General features: G+C 51.5%; 2 protein-coding genes across 2 annotated transcripts in view; one reads left to right on the plus strand and one right to left on the minus strand.

Moving 5' to 3' along the window:
- LOC122385240 (mucin-5AC-like) overlaps positions 1 to 4,041 on the plus strand; it is a 28,660-nt gene extending 24,619 nt beyond the window's left edge. Inside the window, exon 4 of the mRNA XM_043373375.1 lies at positions 830 to 4,041. Coding sequence (XP_043229310.1) covers positions 830 to 3,667 — 2,838 coding nt within the window. The 3' untranslated portion in view covers positions 3,668 to 4,041. The remainder of the gene's footprint in view (positions 1 to 829) is intronic.
- Positions 4,042 to 4,381: 340 nt separating this feature from the next.
- On the minus strand, positions 4,382 to 14,063 carry LOC122385248 (ras-like protein). The gene is made up of 6 exons (XM_043373387.1): positions 13,743 to 14,063; positions 9,740 to 9,788; positions 9,428 to 9,541; positions 8,643 to 8,785; positions 5,730 to 5,890; positions 4,382 to 5,353 (listed from the first exon to the last, which is right to left on the minus strand). The coding sequence occupies exons 1-6, from the start codon at positions 13,810 to 13,812 to the stop codon at positions 5,282 to 5,284; spliced, it is 609 nt and encodes a 202-aa protein (XP_043229322.1). The 5' UTR covers positions 13,813 to 14,063; the 3' UTR covers positions 4,382 to 5,281.
- Between the last annotated feature and the right edge of the window lie 8,490 nt (positions 14,064 to 22,553).

A 22,553-nucleotide genomic window follows, 5' to 3' on the forward strand; every position in this document is an offset into this window, starting at 1 on the left:
TAGCCGGGAATCCCCGTCTTCATTCTTCAATGTTACAGACCGAGGAAATGTGTCCAGAGTAATGAGCAGAATATCATGTGACAATTATGTCGAGGATAAAATGTTGTTATATAAATTGTTGGTAACTTTTATTCCGTACGTAAACCACTTACGTTGACCTCTGAAGCTTCATTGAAAACTAATGAAGTGATTCCGATTAAAAAGTATCGATAACGTTATGACGTAGGCGTGTCGAACCTCCCTAAACGTAAAAAGGAATCCCCAGTCGTTGCACTTTTTCCGTAATAGTTATCATTAAAACACTTTATCGATGAAATAACGGCCGATAATGCTGAGAGGCTTCGAGTTATTAACGTTTCTTCTGTCGCAAGAACTCATCATCGATGTAAGTGTCGAGCTCCCCATCTGAAAGAAAGCGTAGCCGACAAGCTCCAGTAACCAAAGGCCCATCAATTTCACTAGCAGCGTCACTGCATTGTCAAACGGGCCTCAGTATTCATAACTTGTGCCCATAGTGCCGCGGTTCGAGCGGGGAGACCTCGGCGGCCACCCTGGCGCGAACGTCCGCCAGCATGACAATGGGCAATAAAAGGGCACTATTCACGACCATACGACCGACAACTCGGCTCGGCAAGAGGCCGGGCCGCGACCTGTTGCAAGCTTCGTTAACTAGTGTCAACAGCGTCAGTAATACCACGCTCTAATGCAGTGTTCTCTTGGCCCATGTATTCATTGTATGGATAATTGGAATTGTTCGTTGCATTTGGTCGATGTGAGTGACCCGACCCCATGACCTGACCTGACCTGATGCTGGGTGTCTCGTCGGCAGAGGACCAGTTTCCGGTTCCTGTGCCCGAACAACACCGTGTTCGACCAGCAGCACCTGATCTGCGCCAACTGGTTCCAAGTCAGTTGCGACCGATCCACGGTCCTGTACGCGCGCAACTTCGAGATCTTCAAAAAGGGATCGGAGAATGAAGTGGAGTTCAACGCACTTGATGAGGAGGATCTGCCCGAGCTGGGGGATTACGATTCTGGTTTCCAGGAGACGTCGTCCGGCGCCGGACGGTTTTTCGGCGGTGGTGGCGGCTCGCGGCGGGTCACGGCCGCTCCGGTGACGCGCCAGCCGGCCTCGCGCGCCCCGCGGAGGTTTGACCTGAGCACGGCGGCCACCACGCCCCGTCCGGCGGCTGCCACCGACAGCGTCAGTTTCCGTGACCAGAGCACATTCGCCACTGCGAGTACGGCTCCGGCGCAGCGCGCGCAGTCCCGCCGACCGCTGCTACCGACACCGCTGCCGCCGCTGGCCCCCGCTGAGACTTCGAGAGTCCCTCCGGCGCCTGCCCCAACCTCGACCCCGACCTCAGCCCCGGTCGGACAGGACGTGCAGCGGGTCACCCTGGGGGAGTTCCGAGCCACCTCTCCGCGGCCGGTGCCGACGTTCACAACTCCGGCTCCGCCACTGCCGACAGCCGCCCCCGCCGCGGCCGGTGGCTCGTTTAGCACACCCGTCCCCGTGTTCACGACCACCGGCCGGTTCCCGTTCGGATTCACCAGCGTGCCTCGCACCAACTTCGCGTTCGGCCGCGGCGGCTCGTTCTCGTTCGGCACGGGCGTGTCGAGCAGAGCGCCGGTGGCGCCGACGGCTGGTCCTCCAACGACCGCTGCTACGTCTCCACCCGAGCTGCCGGAGCTCACCAACGACCTCCGCGAGCAGGAGCAGCTGACCTCGGGTGATTCCCGCAGGCAGTTTGACGGAACCGACCGGAACCGGAACCGTTTGAGGACAGGAGTCTCCGTCAGCAGCACACCAAGGCCGTTCAGCTCCCGCACGCTACCACCGACGACACCGGCGCCGTTCCGCGTCGTGTCCGTCTCACCCGCGTCACCGTTCGTGCGCGGCACGTCGCCGACGACCCGACCGAGCCAGGCCCCCACTGAGTCAGCGACGACGGTCAGCCCGGCAGCAGGCGGCTTCTTCGGGGCCAGTGTGGTGCCGGATGTGGCCTCAACCAGCGGCAGGGCCAGATTTGGAAGCAGGGGACGGACGCAGCCGGATGCTGGTAGCTCGGGGAACTTCGGTGATATCAATGCCATAAATAATATCAACGACATCAACACTAGAACCAGGGATGATAACAGCGCCGAGATCGGCAGAGGCCGACTGGAGGTGACGACCGCGCCGCCCGGCGGTCGTTTCAGCGCCACAGTGCCGACTCGTAGCCCATCAACGAGATTCTCCGGCAGCAGAGTACCGAGCACAGCCCAGCCCTCTAGTGGAGCCAGGGCCAGCTTCCGCCGCCGTCGGCCGTCCGCCGCCACCGCTGCGCCGGCCTCAGAGGGCGCCATCGTCAGCAGGAGGCGCGGCTCGCGGTGGCGCGGCGGCTCCCGGGTCCGGCCCAGCGCCGAGCCGGTGACCGCGGTCAGCCCGGCGGCCGCTGTGGCGCCCTCTGTCAGTCCCAGCGCCGCTGCTCCGAGCGCTGCGGTCGGCGTGTCGAGCCCCAGCCGGCGGCCGGCAGTGGCCCGTCCCGTGCCGCGGCCCACCGCCTCCCCGCCCGCCGAGCTCACCAACGAGATCGACAGCGCGCCGACTCGCAAACCCACGCCGCGCTCGCGCAGCCGCGGCCGCGGCAGTCGCCGGTTCGACCCGCGCCTGCCTGGTGGTGACCTCAGCCCGACCCAGTATGTGAGGACTCGCGGGGGCCGGGGCCGGCTGGCACCGCCTACAGTGCCGCCGCCCACTCTGCCACCCCAGCTGAGCTCCATCTCCGACATCGCGGACGTCGAGGCGCTGACCGACCAGCTGAACCTGCTGGACGAGCAGGAGCTGCTGGAGGAGCTGGAGCGAGAGGACCGCCGCTTCAGGAACGGACCCGAGGCCAACAACAGGTCCATCGACAGCTCGTCTCGACGTCAGAAGCTGCCGGACCGCGGCACCACGCCGGCGCCGCTGCTGATCGCGCGCGGCCCGCCGCCCACCCGGCCGGCGCCGCGGCGACCCACAGCTCCACCCACGACCGCAGCTGCCGTCACCACGCCGCAGATCATCAGAAAGAGGATCCGAGTGCGTGGTAGGCCGAGTCGCCGGCCGAGGGTGGGCGGCCGCCGGAGGACCACCACCACACGGCGCCCCACCACCACTACCACAACTACAGAGACCCCTACTACACCCGCGCCAACCCCGCGGACCCGTCCGGCCGTCACCTTCCCTCCCACCGTCCCACCAGCTCCGACAACCACCCCTGCACCGACCACAGAGGTCAGCACACTTCCCACCAACAAAGAAGCCTCTAATATAGGCCGTCAGAGCGGCGGCTTCTTCCTGCGACCCAAACTACAGCTAAGCTCAGCGCTACCCACCGATCTACAAACCCGTCGTCTGAACGATGTTAACGAGCTGGCTGCCGAGCGAACCGGCCGCTCACGAAACACCAGCCCGATCGCCTTCAGTCGAGGGACGCGCTCCACAACACGTGCGCCGGAGGCCCGGCTCTCGGAGATTCTGTTCGCATCCAGCTCGCCAGGGAGGGCCGGAGGAGGCCGGACCGGAGACGCCGATTATGATTATCAATACTACGACTCCGACTTTAGACTGGAGCATCAGGATGATATTGAAGACGTGAATGATCTGTTCCAGACTCTCAGTAGGAAATCTAGGTGGACGTGAGATGTAATAGGGATTGGACTTGAGGGAGGGGAGGGGTGCCGTCATGAGGTCCCGCCGCGACGGACGTGTCAAAGCGGAATCGGTGAATAGAAGCCCGGTTTCTGAACTAACCGGGCACCGTCTTGTCGCCATTCGTGTTCGTTGTTAGGATAAATAAGCGTGCGGTCTCAGACGTCAGTATTTGGGAGGAGCGGTGTATGATAGTGTTCGTGGCACTGCGAGCGAGCTGAGATATGACTCGAGAGATCACCACTAGCGAGTGAACGGTTCTGTCATGCGACCCCATGGAACTCGCGACTGTGCGAGCGATAGCTTTAGTGTGCATGTGAAATGTGAGCGAATGTCGTGGTGTGACAAATACATTATGTACGAGCTAACTGTAATCATTTGGATTTTCTAGTGAAAAAGTCTCACCTTTTAGTGGCCAAAATTTCATGTCCCCTTAAATGTTCCTGAATAAGGAACACCTTGCTCCTACATCAATTTCCAAACTAGCACCACAGTTTCTTATAACTGTAGCTAACAACAAAAAATACACATAATTAGCTTCAGTAGCTTCACATACAAAATCAATGTTATAACTAGCCTATTTTCGGACTCGCATTCCTTGCGTCCATGTCACCCCAACAACTCGTAGGACCACCTACTCCCAGCAGCCGACTGCACACCCTCGTCCCAGCACCCACCCGCCTCATCGCCAAACACACAGTTATCTCACTTAGCAATCTTTATAAATTGAAATACTACATTTAGCACCAGTCAGAACACAGAGAATCCAGCTGTCGACCGCAAGAGACGCGGCGAGAGGGGAGAATCACAGGCATTAGACGGAGAGAGAAAGAGAGAGACGGTGCACAGAATCCAGAAACACAGAGACGGGCAGTCAGACGGAGACGGCAAAACCGATCAGAGTGCCGGACAGACAGAAGTAAAAAGAGACCGCCCCCAGTGTTAGCGCGTCGGGCAGCCGGCGGCGGCGCCCTCTAGCAAACAGGCTGCCGGCGGTGGGGACGGCGGCGGCGGCGGCCGCCGGCGGCTGTGAGCGGCCCGGCCTCCGCCGGCGGCCGCCGGGCACCGTCCCGCCGCCCCACAGTCGGTACAAAACGCCCGCGACCACCTCTCTGACTCAACTCAGCTCGAACGGCGCGGCGCGCACACAGAGAAAAACACACGCGCACGCGCGCGCGCTCCCGGCGGTCGCGACGCAGCAGGTCGCCGCGGCAGGTGCCTGGAATTGGTGACGCACGAGCCGGCACCAGCCGAGGAAAACATTCAAAAAAGCCTGCTGGCTGCAGCGGAGAGCAGGGCCGGAGAGACCCGACCGAGTGGCTAGCTGTCCGGGAGCTGGGGCGGCGCGCGCCCGAGACCGGCAGATGGCCCGGAAAGGCAGCGGCCGTCCGACAGTCGGGTATTACTTACAGAGCTAGACCACTTCTAACCGAGACGGACACAGCGGCGGGCGGGCGGGCGCCAGCCGGTCCACCGTCGGCCGGCAGACCGGACCAACAGGCGGACAGACAGACAGAGAGTTGGCGGCGCGGCGCGGCGCGCGCGGGACGCGCCTCCATTGTGCGTGACGCGGCCCGGCGGCCGGTCGGACGGGCGGCGCGCGCGCTACAGCAGGCAACACAACTTCTTCCGGCCCAGGTAGCCGACCTTGCCCTTCTCCCTCCCTCGCCGCTCCTTCTGCAACACCGAAACAGCACACGGTTAGTAAATGGCACACAGAATACGGGACACGGTCAGAAAATGGCACAAAGATCATGACTCACGCTTGGAACATGCCAAACCTTCAGTTGGCAATTGGACGAGCAACGTATCAATAAACCTACACTACCAGCAGTGCTGTTCTGGAATGGTTTCATAAAGACGCATCAATCACAAGAACGGTATCGTAGCCATTCGTATGGACTGATAGGGGCTTACGAGTGAGGTAGGGGCTAATCAAGCCTCACTCGAGTAAAAAGAAAAAAGCCCGAGTGTTCCACACCACAGTTCAGGTAAGGTTTGTGAATGGGACCAAGCTCTGCTGGAGCCCAACACTCCTCTCAGCACTACTCACATCCCGTTTAATCTCTCGGACTAATGTGTAGAAGGCGTCGTCCACCCCCATCCGCGTCTTGGCTGACGTCTCGATGAAGGGAATGCCGTAGTTTTTGGCCACCTCCTTGGCCTCGTTCATGTCGACGGCCCGCGTGGCCAAGTCACACTTGTTGCCCACCACTGAAACGGGAGCGCGGTGGGATCGCTGTAATGCTGGGACCACATATAGCCAGAGGGCAAAGATAGGCTGCACGGCCAAAGAAACGGACTAGGGTAGGCACTGTCAAAAGCACAGCCTAACGACAAACAGCACGACAAATGACAGCATCAGCAGAACGACAGGGAAGAAAAAAGACCCAACGAGGTCTGCAGTTGAGAATTGTTGCACACAATCCATAAAGAACATCTGTAACAAGTTTCTTCTAGTCGGCACTCAGCATCCGCTTCTTGCCCGTTGATTAAACAAGTACAGCCCACCGCTAAAGTAATGTGCGGTTTTACCAATCTCAACGGATGGCTTTGACTGGCGATTATTGAATGCGGAGTGATCGAAAAGAAGACGTCAATAGATGAAGTTGCAGCTGCAAGGGTAACGATACAGGTTAGCTACATTTAAAGTTTCATTGTAGTCTGGCTAATCATTCCTAAGCTTCAGAAGCAGAACATACCCAGGACTGAAACCGCACATTACTTATGCCGTGGACTGTACCCTAGCGGGACACTGTGATGAAATGTCACCGTATCGGGAGTAACGCTCGTCCACCCACCATCATCCCACTACCCACCAGCGGTCCACAAATACCGCCCGTAATCCCACCAGACGGCGGCCGTGCGACAGATCTCCGGGAAAGGATCCCGCCCGATCGGTCACCTGACAACCGCCCCTACAATAACGCATTAAGCACCATCGATTCCGCCGGCAGACGAGTTTATCCCCCGAGCCGCCGGCCGGCGCTCGTGTCTTCCTGAGCTGCAGGCCGCGACCGGGCCGCCCCCGCCTGCTGCCGCCCGGGGCAGTCCGAGGGCGCGTCACTGGGCAGGCGGCTCGCCCCGCCCCCCGCCCCGCCACAGGGAGCACCAGCTGACTAGGGGATAATACCCCCGGCGATTAGCCTGGTCGAACAAGCCGTGGACGTTCGCTTAACCCTCGCCGGACCTATTGGTTTTCTACATACGCGCCGGCCGAGGGGGGGGGGGGCGGGTACGACCCCCCTCGCCGTTTCGCCCCTGGTGGAGCTAGCGCGTCGCGGAAAAAAACGAGCGTGTGCGCCGTTACGAGACGCAGAGATTGGTACCCGATTTTAAGGTCCTAGGTCAACCGGTGACCTCTGAGGTCAGGTCAAGTGCCCCAAGGTACGGCTCAGTTTTTGGTGAATAACTTCGCAAAAAACGGCCGCAGAGCCGCGATTTTAGCAGCATCGTGTTCGCCTCGCTCAGGCGCGTCGAATGATATACTTTTTGTCCGGGTCAGGTCAACCTGGGGTGTTGACCTCAGGTCAAGGTCAGGTCAGCACCCCCAGGTCACGAAGTTAGCCGAAAGAGGTCATGTCGCATATCATTCGATTCGGCAGGTCTTCCTGAGTCCATTGGTGGCTTTCCCGACTCGCTAGCTCAATTTGATCAAGAGTTATTGACGAAAAACTAATATGACCTTGATGACGTCATAAATGACGTCACGCAAGGTCAACATTGCAAAAGTGACGCATCTAACCTTGCAAGGAGTGCATCAAATCACGATTCTGTGTGCTTGAGATAGTTGGAGATCGTTCCCGGCGCCAGAATAGCAGTTTGAATTTTTCCCCATTGACTTATAATGGTGAGGTCACAAAAATGACCTGACCTCATATGACCTTTAGGAAAAATCCGAGATATACAAGTTGTGAGACTCATAATGGATACTAGATCCTGCAAGTTTCATTTCCCTGTGACATCTCCTCTGGCAGTGAGGGCGTTGCGAAGTTGCGACATCTGAAGACCGTGCAGAGGTTCACTTATGACGTCATAGGTCAGTGACCTGACCTGACCCAAAAATGCGGTTGGTGTCAAAAGATCCGGCTTGAATCAAAGGTCAGGTATGCCAAGTTTCAGCTCTCTATCGCCAGCGTGCTCGGAGCTATCGCGAAAAAACCCTATGGGGGGGGCGGCACCCGCCCCCCCCCCCTCGGCCGGCGAGGGTTAATGCACTGTCCGGACATGTCTGTATGTCTGACTCAATAGCAGCCAAGCGTTAGCCTTTATTTTTCCCCGATGTAGTGCTTGACACAGTATATGCGCAATAAAATATATAATCTAACTTGCTTTAAATGACGAATTTCCCTGATTGCATTCGAATAGACACACTGGGACTAAAAAAGCACTAGTGCGCATCTTAAATAAAGCAAAGTATATGAGCGACGTTAATCAAGAGTAGCCAGGAAATTAGACGCTTAATGCATTGAATACGTTATCATTTCGAGGGTAATTTCACCATATCTGTCGTATGTCCATGCTTGTCGAGGCAGTAACCAGTAGCGAACGGACACGGCTAAACATTCCGGGCTCAGCTGCGTGACGAGATGCTCAATATTGCATCCAGCGGGGCCATATCGACCCGGCGCGGGGGCCGGTCAGGAGGGGGTGGGGAGGGGCCGCCCGCGACACTGGGTAACCCCGGTGACCTAGCGGTGGTGACAACGAACCCCTGGCCAGCAAGGGGGCCGGTGACGGGGACCATGTCCGTCCATCGACAGAGTTATCGACATGAAGGTCCCCATATCCACCTGGCAATAAAAAAAAAAACGACACAATACTCGACCAAAGAGCTGTCTGTTCCGCCCCATCGGGTTGAAAAAACTGTTAGCTTCCAAGACACAGATCAAAGCCCCTGTGTACATAGAACCCCTGTCCCCCGCCGCGAGTTCTGTCGGCGGCGCGCGGCCGACCCGATACTCACGGATCATGGGCACAATGTCTGCGTCCTTCACCCGTTTGATCTGTTCTCGATAGCTGCTAATGTCCTCGAACGACTTTGAATTGTTGACGGCGAATACTAGCAGGAAACCCTCGCCGGTCCGCATGTACTGGTCACGCATGGCGCTGTGGGGAGAGCGAGCAGCGCCTGTCAGGTCAGGTCAGGTCATCTAGAATGGGACGGGTGAGCCGATGGCTGCACTGAGGCGTCACGAAGGATCGACTTTTCGCTATTTCAAACAACATGCTGTGGCGACAAATGCCGAATTTCCATTATGGAAAGTCGACATGAGCATATCATAACAGCTTGCAAATTACAACTGCAAGTAAGCTACAAAGTATTTCCATGATACTGTGACTGGACATAGGCATTCTGTTCAATGTTCATCTCCAGCCCTTCACGAGCCCTACCGACGACTCCGATGCATCTAATACGTTCTTTTCTAAACGTCTGTCAGAAAGTCTTACCCGACCTGAGCTCTGTTCGGTCTCTGTTTTTATATCACCGTGCTGTCGGTTTTCCCCATATAAGGAAGTTATTGTTGGCGCTTCCTGGCCTCTCATTGGTCTAACGAATAGACCACTTGAATTCGACCAATGAGGAGCCAAGAAGCAGCAGCATGCTCGCAGCCTGATAAAGACACTGCGACCGAACAGCGCCCTGTTTCCAAAGGTAAGTTCCAACTCCCTCATCACCAGCCTAGGAGGTGGTGGCCCCCCTAATCCCAGGTCACTGCGCTGCACCTCTCTAATCCCTAGGTCACTGACCTGTACTCCTCCTGACCGGCCGTGTCCAGGATATCGAGCAAGCACGTCTCGGCGTCAATGACCACCTGTTTTCTGTACGAGTCCTCGATCGTCGGGTCATATTCGTCCACAAAACTGAAACAAAACCGCAGAAAAACGTTCATAAAACACATAAACATTGTGAGATCATAACATAGAGATGTTAATGTGGTGCCAGACAAGTCACAGCTTTATAGTGCAGTCAAAGGTACCTAGAGCATAAGGCACATTAGGATTTGAATCCCCTTTCCAATGTGCACCTGCAAACCTGTACCCTAGCATACTTATACTCACTGATTCTGAATAAGCTGAATGGTGAGGGCACTCTTTCCAACGCCTCCAGCTGCCAACAGACACAACGATGTCACGTTAGGGCATCAGCAGACACCATCCAGTGGCTCCTTCTTAACAGCTCTGGTGTCCCTGTCACACCAAATTATCATAACCCTGCATAAGAGCTCCTTTATGAGAACACCAACAACAGTACAACAGTGTTCAACTAGTCCTTATGAAAATCACACAGAGTGTATCCTTATCCCTGGCTTTGGCCCTAAACACTGGTCAAAAGCTGATACTGATACATTTCAACATTACCTTATATGCTTCTGCAATATCTCTATAGCTCATACCAGTAAAACACAAATACAACATTGTGTTGTGGCATGAGTCTGTAGTTGTAACATCCAACTATATTGTATTAGCAAGTAATCAGCTACAAAAATGGAGTAAAATCTAGACTCATCAAACAATACTATACAAAACAAAACAAGGTTTCTGCTCAACCATAATAGCTGCAAGCTTCTCATACATGTAAATAAATAGGTACCTATCTGATGCTGGTAGAGATTCAGCATGGGTTATATATTGTCATTCTATTAGGAATCCAACAAGGAAAGCAGGTAGGTACTGCTACAGTGCTTCATATCAGAAACAATTTTCTCCTGAGCTGGCAAATCTGCCGTGCAAAGGAAAAACCACGTATGTTACCGTTTTTTGAAAAACAAAAATGTTCAAGAGAGCCGAAAATGCGTTTTTCATTGTAGCAACCGTGTAAAAGCTCGCACAGACAAAAGAAAGATATCATTGAATTCCTCTCCGCCTTGCGATTCCGATGAGCCTTGTTGTAAATATATTTTTATAAATACTGCCCTAAAAACTCTAGGGCGTTGTTTTGCCACCATCAAATTTGATCAATCAAATTAAACTTTGCAAAGGAAAAAACACGTATGTCATTTTCCGTGTGGCTAAACCACGTATGTGGCGCTCAAACTACAGTCGTAATTGGCAAAACAACGTATGTGACTAGCAGTGGATGACATACGTGTTTTTGCCAACACCGATTGTTTTGACACCGCAACATACGTTCATTTCCAACATAAAAGCCAGCGTACCAATGAGGATTGTGGCCGTCGGATCCCCCGGAAGGGCCCTTGCCGCGCCCCCGGTCACCACGTCGGGAGGGCAGGTGCAGCGCCCTGCGGTGGCACGTCCCCGGTTGCGTCGGTAGGGTCGGTGCCGCGTCCCTCTCCCCCCCCCCCCCTCCAGGGCCGGTGGAAGAGTACTGGGTCGGTGTGGCAGGTGCCACGTTCCACTGTACGCATCCTCCGGTAGGACCCACGCTGTCCCCCGGTGTCGTCTGTAGTGCCGGTGCCGTGTCACCCGCTTTTGTAGGTAGCACCAGTGCCGCGTCCTCCTGTAGCGCCGGTGCCGTGTCCTCCGTTAGGGCCGGTGTGGCCGGTGCCGTGTCCCCGGCAGAGCCGAAGTGACGGTGCCGTGTCCTCCTTTAGGGCCGGTGTGACGGTGCCGGTGCCACGTCCTCCGGTGCTGTCGGTAGGACCTGCGCTACGTCCCTCGGTGCAGTCGGTAGGGCCGATGCAGTGTCCTCCATTAGCGCCGTTGCTGCGTCCCCCGGTAGAGCTGGTGTGGCCAGTGCCGCGTCCCCCCGGTAGGGCCAGTGTGACTGTGGCCAGTGCCGCGTCCCCCGGTAGGACTGGCGCCGCGTCCCCGGTGTCTTCGTTAGTACCGGTGTCACGTCCTCGGGCTGCATCGGCAGGGCTGGTGTTGCGTCCTTCGTTAGGACTGTGCGGCCGGTGCGGCGTCCCCCAGTGTTGTCGTTAAGACCGGTGCCGCGTCCCCCCGGCAGCTGGGCCGGTGTGACCGGTGCCGCGTCCCCCCGGTGCTGTCGGTAGGACCGGTGCCGCGTCCTCTGGTGGGGCCGGTGACGTGTCCACATCTACATAGGGCCCGTGTGACGAGTGCCGCGTCCCCCGGCGCCGCCGGTAGGGTCGTTGACACGTCCCCCGGTAGGGCCAGTGTGGTCGGTGCCGTGCCCTCCGTTATGGATGGCGTTCTTCGCCGCATGGATGACGCGCAGCGCTGCAAGATGCCGCACGATAGCCGCATGCCTGACGTGCGGCAGCCGCACCGCAACCGTACCGCATCAAAATCGCACTCGTGTGGGGCGGGCCTTAGGGCCGGTGTGGCCGTGTCCCCCGTTAGGGCCGGAGTGACGGTGCCGTGTCTCCGTTAGTTAGGGCCGGTGTGGCCGGTGCCGTGTCCCCGGGCAGGGCCGGAGTGACGGTGCCGTGTCTCCGTTAGTTAGGGCCGGTGTGACGGCGTCAGTGCCACGTCCCCCGGTGCTGTCGGTAGGACCTGCGCTACGTCCCCCGGTGCAGTCGGCATGGTCGTTGACTCGTCGTTGGCCGTGTCCTCCATCAGGGCCGGTGTGACGGTGCCGGTGCCGCGTTCCCCTGTGTCGTCGGTAGGGCCGGTTCCGTGTCCCCCGCTTTTGTAGTTAGCACTATATAGTGTCGCGTCTTCCGGATCGCCGATGCCGTGTCCTCCCCTAAGACCAGTGTGACTGGTGCTGCGTCCCGCGGTGTCGTCGGTAGGACCGATGCTGCGTTCCCAACTGCTGTCGGTAGAACCGGTACTGCGTCCCCCGGTGCCGTTGGTACGGCCGTTCCCCGTGCCGTCGGTCAGGCCGGTGCCGTGTCCCCCGGCAGGGCCGGTGTGACCGGTGACGTGTCCTCCGTTAGGGCCGGTGTGGCCGGTGCCGCGTCCCCCCGGTGCTGTATGTAGGACCGGTGACGCGTCCCCGCTGCTGTAGTTAGGGCCGACTCCTCGTCCCCGGGTGCCGTCGGTAGGGCCGACTCCACATCCCCTGGTGCCGTCGGTATGGCCGTTGCTGCGTCCCCTGGTTGCGTCAGTACGTCGGTGGGGTCGGTGCCGCTGTCGTCGGCTTACCGGAGTTAGTAGGCAAATCCACGTATGTTCTCATTTATGTGCTTGAAAAATGCAATTTAAGCAAGAATGTCCGTACATACGTGTTTTGACCACGCGAGCGTTAACATCTTTAGATACCCATGATGAGGAGATATCTGGCAAAACCACGTATGTTTTCATTGGTAAGAAATAAAAAATCATTTACACAAGAAAGCTTTGACATACGTGCTTTGGACACGATAAGTCCGAACATACGTGTTTTTGCCTTGGCTGTCTACTCTTGGATATGACATACGTTTTTTGGAAAATGTTTTTTGGAAATATAAGTATTTTCAAAAAACTTTTTGTGAATATAATTCGCATAACCAAATGCTCCGTTTCTTGGGCTATCGATTGGTATAAAAAACCATTTTTGACCAAAAAATGACATACGTGGTTCTTCCTTTGCACGGCAGAAATAATAAAAGATCTATATAGGCCCTTTTAGCACTTGCCACTCATTCTGGACAGGGAAAGGTAACCTGAAATTAATGACAGTAGTGGCTGTTATCAGTACAGCTAAATAAATGAGGCTGACAAGCTAGTGAGGACTACCCACTTCCAAGAAATTTTTCTATCGGGCAGCAAAGATCACTGCTGTTAGGTCGTAACACCTGTAACAGGCTGTGGAGGTTCTGCCATATAAATCCAAGCTATTCAAGATAGATTTAGAAAATTGCTTTAAACATCACCAACAAGACACACCAATTAAGGTATTATACAAATGAAATCTAATGCAATACTTAATAAGACAAAATAAAATAGTTAATGAGCTACCCCTATGCCAAGACTGCTCGTACCTACCATTACCAATCATGATCCTAAAAACTTCAACAAAACTGCATAAAAAATCTTAAAATTTTCAACATCATCTAATTTTTTCAGTAAAACAGTGCCATTTTTGATAGCAAAACACAATAATGGCAATATCGAGCACCTATTACAGGTGGTTTCAAACAATTAATTCTGTCAAAGAAACAGAGAAAAACGAGGCGACAACAACACATATTCATGTAAAAAGAAAAGGACTTACCGCCAACAACAACTAATTTGTATTCCGTCATCTTGGCCGAGTTATTTGACGTGCCCAATGGGCGGTTCATGAACTTGACGCACCCCACCTAGCTGCGCAAGCGATACGATTGGAAAACTAAAAACGGCAAGTGCACAGTTCTAATAAGAACCCTCTGGTATCACGAATCAAATGGAGGGAACATTACAAACTCACGATTTGTACCAAAGAAAAGATCAAACTCCTTTATGCTCCAACAACTTTATACTTCAATGACTCATCGTCACCACCCCAAGGCCGTTGCGCGGCGATTCCCCTCCCCGATGCCGGGCCAAGGATACATCAAATGAATGGTCAGTGAGCATTGGACGTCAAGACAACGCCTGTGCTAATCAAGAAAACATTCAGTACAATGCTTTCTGAGATAGAAACTGCGCTCATTTTTTCTGATAAAACACATTTTAGTTGAATTTGATTTCCAAAACAAGCATATATTCTTTCGGAAGCTCAAAAGAAAAACTTAAGACAACTTGGCGTTATAAATTGACGTCATTTTCTTCAAATCAAAGCTGGTAGCGCCACCTGTTTTCAACGTTGATTGCTGTAACTAGTGCTATGTTTAAGCACACATAGATGTCGCTTCAGCCACATTTTCTACCTCGGTGATTCTACGTAAATGTGGTAATTTTTATATTTGTTTCCTTAGCATGGCGATGGGATAGGGATATTAGATCCTAGAAGTTATCGTAAACGGGATCATAATAGCCTTTAAGTCCTAACCCTCGGCCTGGCAGGCAGCGGGGGGCATAGGCGCGGGAGCCGGGGGGGGGGGGGGCAGTGGGGGCAGCTCGCCCCCCCCAACTCTGGGGCCGTGGGGGCGGTGCCCCCACAGCTTTGAGACGGAATACCACACTTTTTTTGCAAATGTTTTCTTTTTTGTTGAGAAAGCCGAGGGGTGAAAAATAAGTGGCCTAAAACCGGTGAGAAAACTAGATTTGGGGGTACCCTAGGTTGATCTCTATTATGGTGTGCCCCCCCCCCCCCCCCAGTTGGAAAGTAGTTCCCGCGCCCCCGCCGGGGGGTCGATGCGACCCCCCTAAGGTTTTTCGAAGATAGCGTAAAAACGGCGGCGCGCAGCGCCGCCAAATTTGGCACAGCCTATGGGGCAGCCTTTTTGCATATGACCTGAAAATTTCAGGTCCGGGTGACCTTGGGTCAGGTCACCAGGTCAGAAAAACCGATACAAGGTCATAGTCAAATTTCAATTTTCTTTTTGCACCTGTCCAACTCACAGTTTTGGACTGATTTCCTTCAAACTTTCAGGATGTTCTAAGTTCACCAAGTTATATAACATATGGTTCGGGTTTTCTGAGGTCACTGACCTGAGGTCAGTTAGAGGTCATTACGTCGTAATGTTAAGCCTATGGCAAAATACTAAATTAGGAAAATACTGGAGATATCCGCTTCGTTCTATCACTTTTGTGCTTTGAAACCACAGTAGGTACTTAACAGCAGGTCACTTGGTGCTTCTTTGTTTGGTGTACTTATCCATGGGTCAGGTCAAATGAGGTCAACTGAGGTCAAATGACGTTTTTGCCAATACCTTGGCACACAATGACGCTAGAGCTTAAAAAAATGGTATCATTGTGTTCCTGGTGATCAGCCGAATCGAATGATATGCGACATGAGGCAATTTGGTTAACTTGAGCTTAATTGATTAATTAAAGTGTACTTAAAAATTAAGAAAAACTTTAAGTACACTTAAGCAAGCCAAAAAAGTATATCATTCGACGCGCCTTGACGTGCTGAGTTCACTGGTGCTTTTTTGCTCTATCTTAATTAGATCAAAAGCTATAGGGGAAGTTGGGGCAATGCCGGAGTTGGGGCAAAGCCGAAATTCGAGATATTTCGAAAACCGTACGACATGGATGCCACCTGTCAGTACTACCAATTATCGCATGTTTGTTACCAGTCGTCATTCGGAATACTTCGGCTGTGAGGGCGCCAAGAGCGTTTTCAAGGTACGTTTCCTTTGTACTACATGCGTCTTCGAAGCTGCATTTCCTACTCATTATGCTACCGTTTGTCTGGCCAATTCGGTCAAGTAATCTTCAGCACGTCTTTGCATAAGTGTGCTGCCTATTTGAAATTTATACAGCACGTTGAAAAGTTATGGGCCTGCAAATGAAAGTATGGCTGGCTGGGGTAATGCAATTACGCTAACGTGAAAACGTGAAAACGCTACGTGAACTTTACCGCTGTAGAATAGCAACGCGTATTTTTAGTCACACAAATTACACTTTTAACCGACACAACGGCCTGTTACCATTAGGAATGATTTACCTGGCCTTTTCTTATTATATTACACAATTATAACTTCCAGTGTGCACCAAGCGTCCTCAAGCTCTTAAAACGCGTGTCAGCTTTGACGAATTCCGGATAAAATTTGAGATAAAATAGCAAAACATCAATTTCGGCATTCCCGTAGATCATTTTCTCCCATCTTCGGCTTTCCCCGCAGTCCGGGGCAACGCCGAAAAAGTCACTTCTTTGATATTTTAGTTTGTGCGCTTAACGGTATGCGAATTCATCAAATGCGCCTGGTATGTTTGAAAGGCAAAAGACTGGCCTCTCGAATGACGCCAACAAGAATAGCTTATGTTGTCTACCTTGTGTGCTACGGGCGTCAGAAAAAAGTATTCGGCGTTCCCCCAACTTCCCCTAAGCGAAAAACTTTTGACCTGTTTTTAGCGAAATTTTTACATTTCAGTTCAGTTCAGTTCAGTTCATTGTATTTTTCCATATGTAAACAAGAACAACGAACAAAACAATAGAGGATTGGCGCAAAAGCAAAAAGCTTAAATCAAAGGCGCCTCTCCAATTAAGTTAAACAAAGAACACATGACCAAACCAAAGTATCAGAAAGCGTCGACCCCGCCCGAAACCCGCCGAGCCAAAAAAGCAAACAGTACCCGGCCCCAGGCGACGGACGACTCCAATCGGGCCAGCTTGCGTCATAGTGTCATGTTTTGTGTTTTGTAATGTAGTGTAGTGTTATGTAAGCAGTGTGTTGCATTAATATCAATGGTACTTAAATGCACTAACTAAACAGTTATGTTGTATTGGTAAACCGATTTGTCTCTACAATAAATGTCTGAAGGTGATGGGTGATTTGTGTGCCTTGATGCTTGTTTAAGTCTTTTGCAAAGAGAAGGGTATCAAGTTTTAATTTTGCTGAGAAATTGTCAAAATTTGGAGTGATGATTCGAACTGCATTTATAAGTTTTACTCTTTGTGTATGGTAAAGTGGGCACCAGAGTATGAAGTGAGTTGTGTTCTCATCGTGATAACCGCAAGCACATACTGGGCTGGGTGTGTTGGGGTGTTGTATATTGAACAGGTGTGCCTTGAGAGTCGTCATGCCCACTCTCAATCGTGTGTGTAGTGTGTTACGCGTTTTGTTGCCGAAAGAAAAGAAAGTGGGTGGCTCTGGTGCCCCAAATCGCTGCCAGACTTGACGAGCAAAAGCGGAGCGGGATGAGGTGTTACGCAATGTGTCTGGGAGAGTATTCCAGAGTCTTATTGTCGAAGGAAAAAAGGCTCTATAGAAAGAAGTGAGATTGGTAGGGGGGAAAGTAAGAGATTGAGCATTGCGAAGTCTAAGTCCCGTGGCGTCTTGTCTGGTTTCTGTCAATATGTCTTTAATGTATGAAGGGAGAGGAGGATGATTGAAGTAAAGTCTGTGAAAGAATAGAAGCTTATGAATTAATCGTCTTGTCTCAAGTCGTTCCCATCCTAGTTCGGTAAGTAATGCGGTAGTTGGTGTTCGATAAAGCGTCCCTGTTACAAGTCTGGCACAGCGGTTCTGAAGCGTCTGGAGTCGGATGGCGTCAGTTGATGTCAAATGTCCGTCGTAAACAATATCACAATAGTCGAAATGAGGTGTTATATAGGTAGAGTAAATGTTGTTCAAGACTGGTCTAGGAAGAAGCTTAGCCACGGGATATATCGGTCCTAGGAGAATGTTAATTGTCCGAATGACGTTATTGATGTGTGCGCGAAAGTGAAGGTCCGTCGAGAGTGTCAGTCCGAGATGTTTATGACTTGTCACGGTCGGTATGTCCTGCCCGTCAAATGCGAGTGCTGGAGGACAGCTGTCTCGTCGGTTTGTAAATGTCTGTTGTAGTGTCTTTTTAGCGTTGAAGGTGATGGCCCAGTCAGTCCCATATCGTTTAATCTCGTCCAGGTCGTTCTGCAAGGAGCGTCTATGATCCTGACTGTCGTGGGGATGGGAAGAATAAAGTGAAGTGTCGTCAGCGTAAAAGAGAGCGTCATTTTTGGTCTTGTTTGATAGATCGTTGAGGTAAATTAAGGCAAGAAGAGGTCCAAGCACCGAGCCCTGGGGGCAACCGGATAGTATTTTTTGGGATGATGATAGACTGTTTCCAACACGAACAACCTGTTCGCGATCTGTAAGGTAAGAGTTAAGCCAGGCTAGCAGAGAACCGGAAATATTGCACTCGATTTTGCATTTTAAAAGGAGTCCATCATGCCAAATTTTATCAAAATATTTCGAGATGTCAAGATAGATAGCTGTAAAGTTTTGACTTTTGTTTAGAGCAGAGTATAGCTGGTGAGTTAGATACAAGAGCTGAATTTGTGTGCTATGGCCCGGACGATATCCACTTTGTTTTTCTGAAAGTAAGTTGTTTCCATTCAAATGAGAATATATCTTGGAAAAAAACGATTTTTTCGAGAATTTTAGAGAGATTGGGAAGAAGACTAATAGGACGATAGTTTGTTGGATCTGAGCTAGATCCCTTTTGCTTGAAGATTGGAGTGACACAGGCTTTTTTCCAAAGTGAGGGGAACCTTCCTAGTTGAAGTGATTTGTTAAAGAGTTTGGACAGAGGCTCAGCAAGTAAAAGTGCACACATTTTTAATAATTTGTTAGGAATTTTGTCCGGGCCTGTTGCCTTGTTGATGTCTAAGGAATTTAGAATTTCGAGAACTTCGGGCTCGGTGACTTGGACATCCGTTAGCGGAGGAATAGGGGAACAGGAATAGGGATTTCAGGCATTTGCAAGTTGTGTGTGTCTAGTCGAGTCTGGGATGCAAAGTGGTCATTTAAGATTGTCGCTTTGTCAAAGTCGTCTGAGATTGGTATGCCGTCTTGATTTATAAGCGGTGGCATGCTACGATGAGTCCTTTTTCCGATAATACTGTTTAAAATTTTGTAATATGATCGTGGGTCCTTTTTATGGTCAAGAAGTTTGTCAATTTGGTTTTGTATGTGTCTATTTTTAAGTCTTTGGTTTGTCTCTGTGGTCTTGTTTCGCTGTCGTCTCCATCGTTCCCAGTCATCGTCCGTGTTACGTCTTTTTGCTATGTTGAAAAGCCTATTCCGCTTGCGTATTTCTCGTTTAAGTTCAATGGTAAGCCATGGTTTGTCGTGAGATTTTATTGTAATTTTTCGACTTGGGATGGCTGCTTTGGCTGCAGTTAATAGAGCGTCAGTCAAGTTATATGCTGCGTCGTCCAAGTCACAGTCCAAAAGTCTGTCCCAGTCAGTGTCCATCAAAAGTCGTGTCAGTTTGTCTGCGTCCATATGTCTGTAGTCCCATAGTTTAATGGAATATGTTACGCTGGAGGGGCGACTTATGTTAAGACAGGCAAATATTGGTAAATGATCAATTTTTGAAAAAGGAGGAAGTGTACCACTGTCAAGGACCATTTCTGGGTTTGATACTATAAGAAGATCGCGTAAATTGGTAACACTGGTGTCTGCATAACGTGTGGGTTGATTAATGAGCTGCTTGAGGTTGAGTGAATAAAGTTCATCCTGTAGGGTAATTTCAAATGGTGTTACGGGGCTATGGTTAAATAAGTCTGAGTTGAGATATGTGTTTCCAGCATTAAAATCTCCCAAAATAACAATATTGTCTGGTGAGTGGACTTGAGCTAGGGTTATGGATTCGTTTAAGTTTTCTAAGAAATTAGTATGCTGTGGTGCGGTCATATTCGGAGGAAGGTATACTGTGCACACTATTACACTAAATTTACCTAATTTTATCAGACACCAAATCCATTCATAGTCGTGATGTTCGAGATGAAAGAGTCGTTTAACCGGAATATTACTGCGAACGTACATAGCCACCCCTCCCCCATTTCTATTCCTTTATACCCTTTATATCCTTTATTCATTTATACCCCCCAAAGGCCAAAACCACCCTAAATATTGACCTTGAGCAACCAAATTTGCACAGGGGCGAGAACTCCAGGGGGCCCACTTACCTACCAAATTTGGTGTTTCTAGGTGCCATAGGAGCCAATCGCGAGGGGGGTCGCATCGACCCCCCCCTGCCAGGCCGTGTTATAAAAAATGCCCTGCCAGGGCGAGGGTTAATTAAAATAGGTAATGATGCGATTGTGCCTACTGCAACTTGCAAGTGCTGATCCGACTCGTCACCCGAAAAGCCGCACCCCGAGGGCCGAACTTCGAATAACTTTTGCTGCCCGACGGAGAGGGCGGATTCCCCTCGCCGTTTCGCCATTAATTGAGATAGAGCCTGGGAAGACAGCGGTGCGCTGTTTCAACATAAACCAATGGTGGGCAATTTTTATGTCTCGGGTCATTTGGTGACCGTGACCCATGGCCTCTGGGCCCATTGGTCAGGTGAAATGCCACAAGGTAGGGGTTCGGGTTTTGGTAAATAACTCCGACAAAAATGGTTTCAGAGCCGTGATTTGGGCACCATCGTATTCGTCATATTCAGGCACGTCGATTGATGCTCCTTCCTTTTTTTTGGAAAGGTCAAATCGACTTACGGTGATAACCCGGCCGGGCCTGGGGACGTTATCTGTCCACCGCACCTCGGGGGGGGGGGGGGGGGGACTGTATTTACCCCCCTCCCCCTGTCTAACTCCGTAAATGTAGAAACTACGGAAACAAAAATGTTACCTAACAAGAGGCCTCTACGAGACGATTCCCAACCACCGAAATTGTTTTTACCTCAGGTTAATTTTCAAGGTCAGAGGTCGAGGTCAAGGGCAAAAAACTGGAAAATGTGTAGTGATCTCAAACGAAATGTTCCAGAGGACGGCAGGATGCACCAAACAGTTTGAAACGGGTGGGAGACGACAGAAGAGAATTTAAGGAATCCGATGCGTGGTGCACCAGGAGCTGCAGAGAATCACATAACCCTAGTGGATAGAGAACCTAACCCTTGTGGATCATTGCCGGCGCCAAAAGAACAGGATCCACATTTTCCCCATTGATTTAGGCACCTAAGTATCCTTCCTCTAATGATAAGCCATAAGGTCATGTGACCGACCTGACCTTCGGTGACTACTATAAAAATGATCAGAGATATTTCAGCTTTGAGGACTCGAAAGCTTACTACCGCAACCTGTAAATTTAACCTCCCCGTGAAAAAAAATATTCTCACTGAGGGCCCTGCGAAGCTGTAACGTTTCTGAACCATACAGAGATTCACATATGACGTCATAGGTCAGTTACCCGACTTTGCCTGAAAATCACAAGAAATGGCTTGAAGTCAGGTAAGCCAACTGGCACCTCCCTATCATAAATGTGACCGAGCAATCGCGAAAAAACCGTCGAGGGGTGGCACCGACTCCCATTCCGGTAGTGGAGATCCCTAAAGGTCAACATTTGACCTCAGATCATGGTTAACGCCTTTTTTTTACGTAGGTATGTAGGGGAGAGTGGGGAAAGATGCCCAGGGTTTTACTATGTCATATATAATTCGAAAATGACGATCGGAAAGCAAAAACTTGTAGTTTCAACGAAAGCCGACATCATTTTTTTCCAAAAATATCACACTTTCGTGCTTGAAATATGATAACTTTTTTTTGCTATTAAGCATTTTCCTGAAGAAGTGAAAGGGGGCATCTTACCCCACAGGGTGGGAAAGACGCCCCCTGGCGTTGGGTAAGATGCCCCCTGCACTATAAGTGACATAAATGGGCACGTGAATCGCCTGAACGAATCAGTAGTCCCTTTGGGCCTGCAGTAGACACCAAACGTCATCGTAAGGGCCCTCAAAAGTAGTCGTAAGGGGCTTCAGAGGTCATCGTTAGGGCCATCATAGTCCAGCGCGGCCAAACAAGCTTCCGTTGTGGCGTTCGGAGACCACTGTGGGGCCCTTATAGGTCTTCATGATGCTTGAGGGCCCTCGAGCCCATCGTGGGGACCTCAGATGCCAGCGCGGCCCGTGGAGCCAACGTGGGAGCCCTCAAAGGATGTCATGAGGGGCCCTGGAGCCAATAATGTGGCCCACAGAGGCCGTCGTAAGGGCTCTCAGAGTCAGATGCCGCCCAAAAAGTCGCTGTGTGGGCCGAGAGACCGGCATGGGGAGCACCCGACCGTACTGGACTCTCAATAGTCCCAGATCGGCTTTTGTCTCTCATCACAGGTATGTAATAAATGATTTGACGGGCTGCTTGAAGGACAGCCTACGGATTTAGGGGGGCGTCTTTCCCCATCAGGATAGGGGGCATCTTACCCCAAGGTACCGAGGTAACATTAAATCAGTACAATTTGTTAGCCATAAAACTACACCCTGAAACAAACTGTTTGGGACACAGTACACGCATGTTAATTTATCACGACTATAGCAAGGGACGCAAAAATTATCTACCTTCTTTGATATTTACAATGTTTTGACACCAAAATATTTTTTGAAAGCAGCAAATAAAAAACATGCAATCACCAGCCAGCCGTTGTCCAACTGAGCCTCGCAAATTTTTGTGCAGTTAACAAGGCAGGCTTCCGCTTTACGCTAAGAACATTAATTTCCAGGTTCGATTCTT

The sequence above is a fragment of the Amphibalanus amphitrite genome, unplaced genomic scaffold, assembly GCF_019059575.1.
Source record: "Amphibalanus amphitrite isolate SeventyFive unplaced genomic scaffold, NRLGWU_Aamphi_draft 000015F_arrow, whole genome shotgun sequence".
NCBI lineage: Eukaryota > Metazoa > Arthropoda > Thecostraca > Balanomorpha > Balanidae > Amphibalanus > Amphibalanus amphitrite.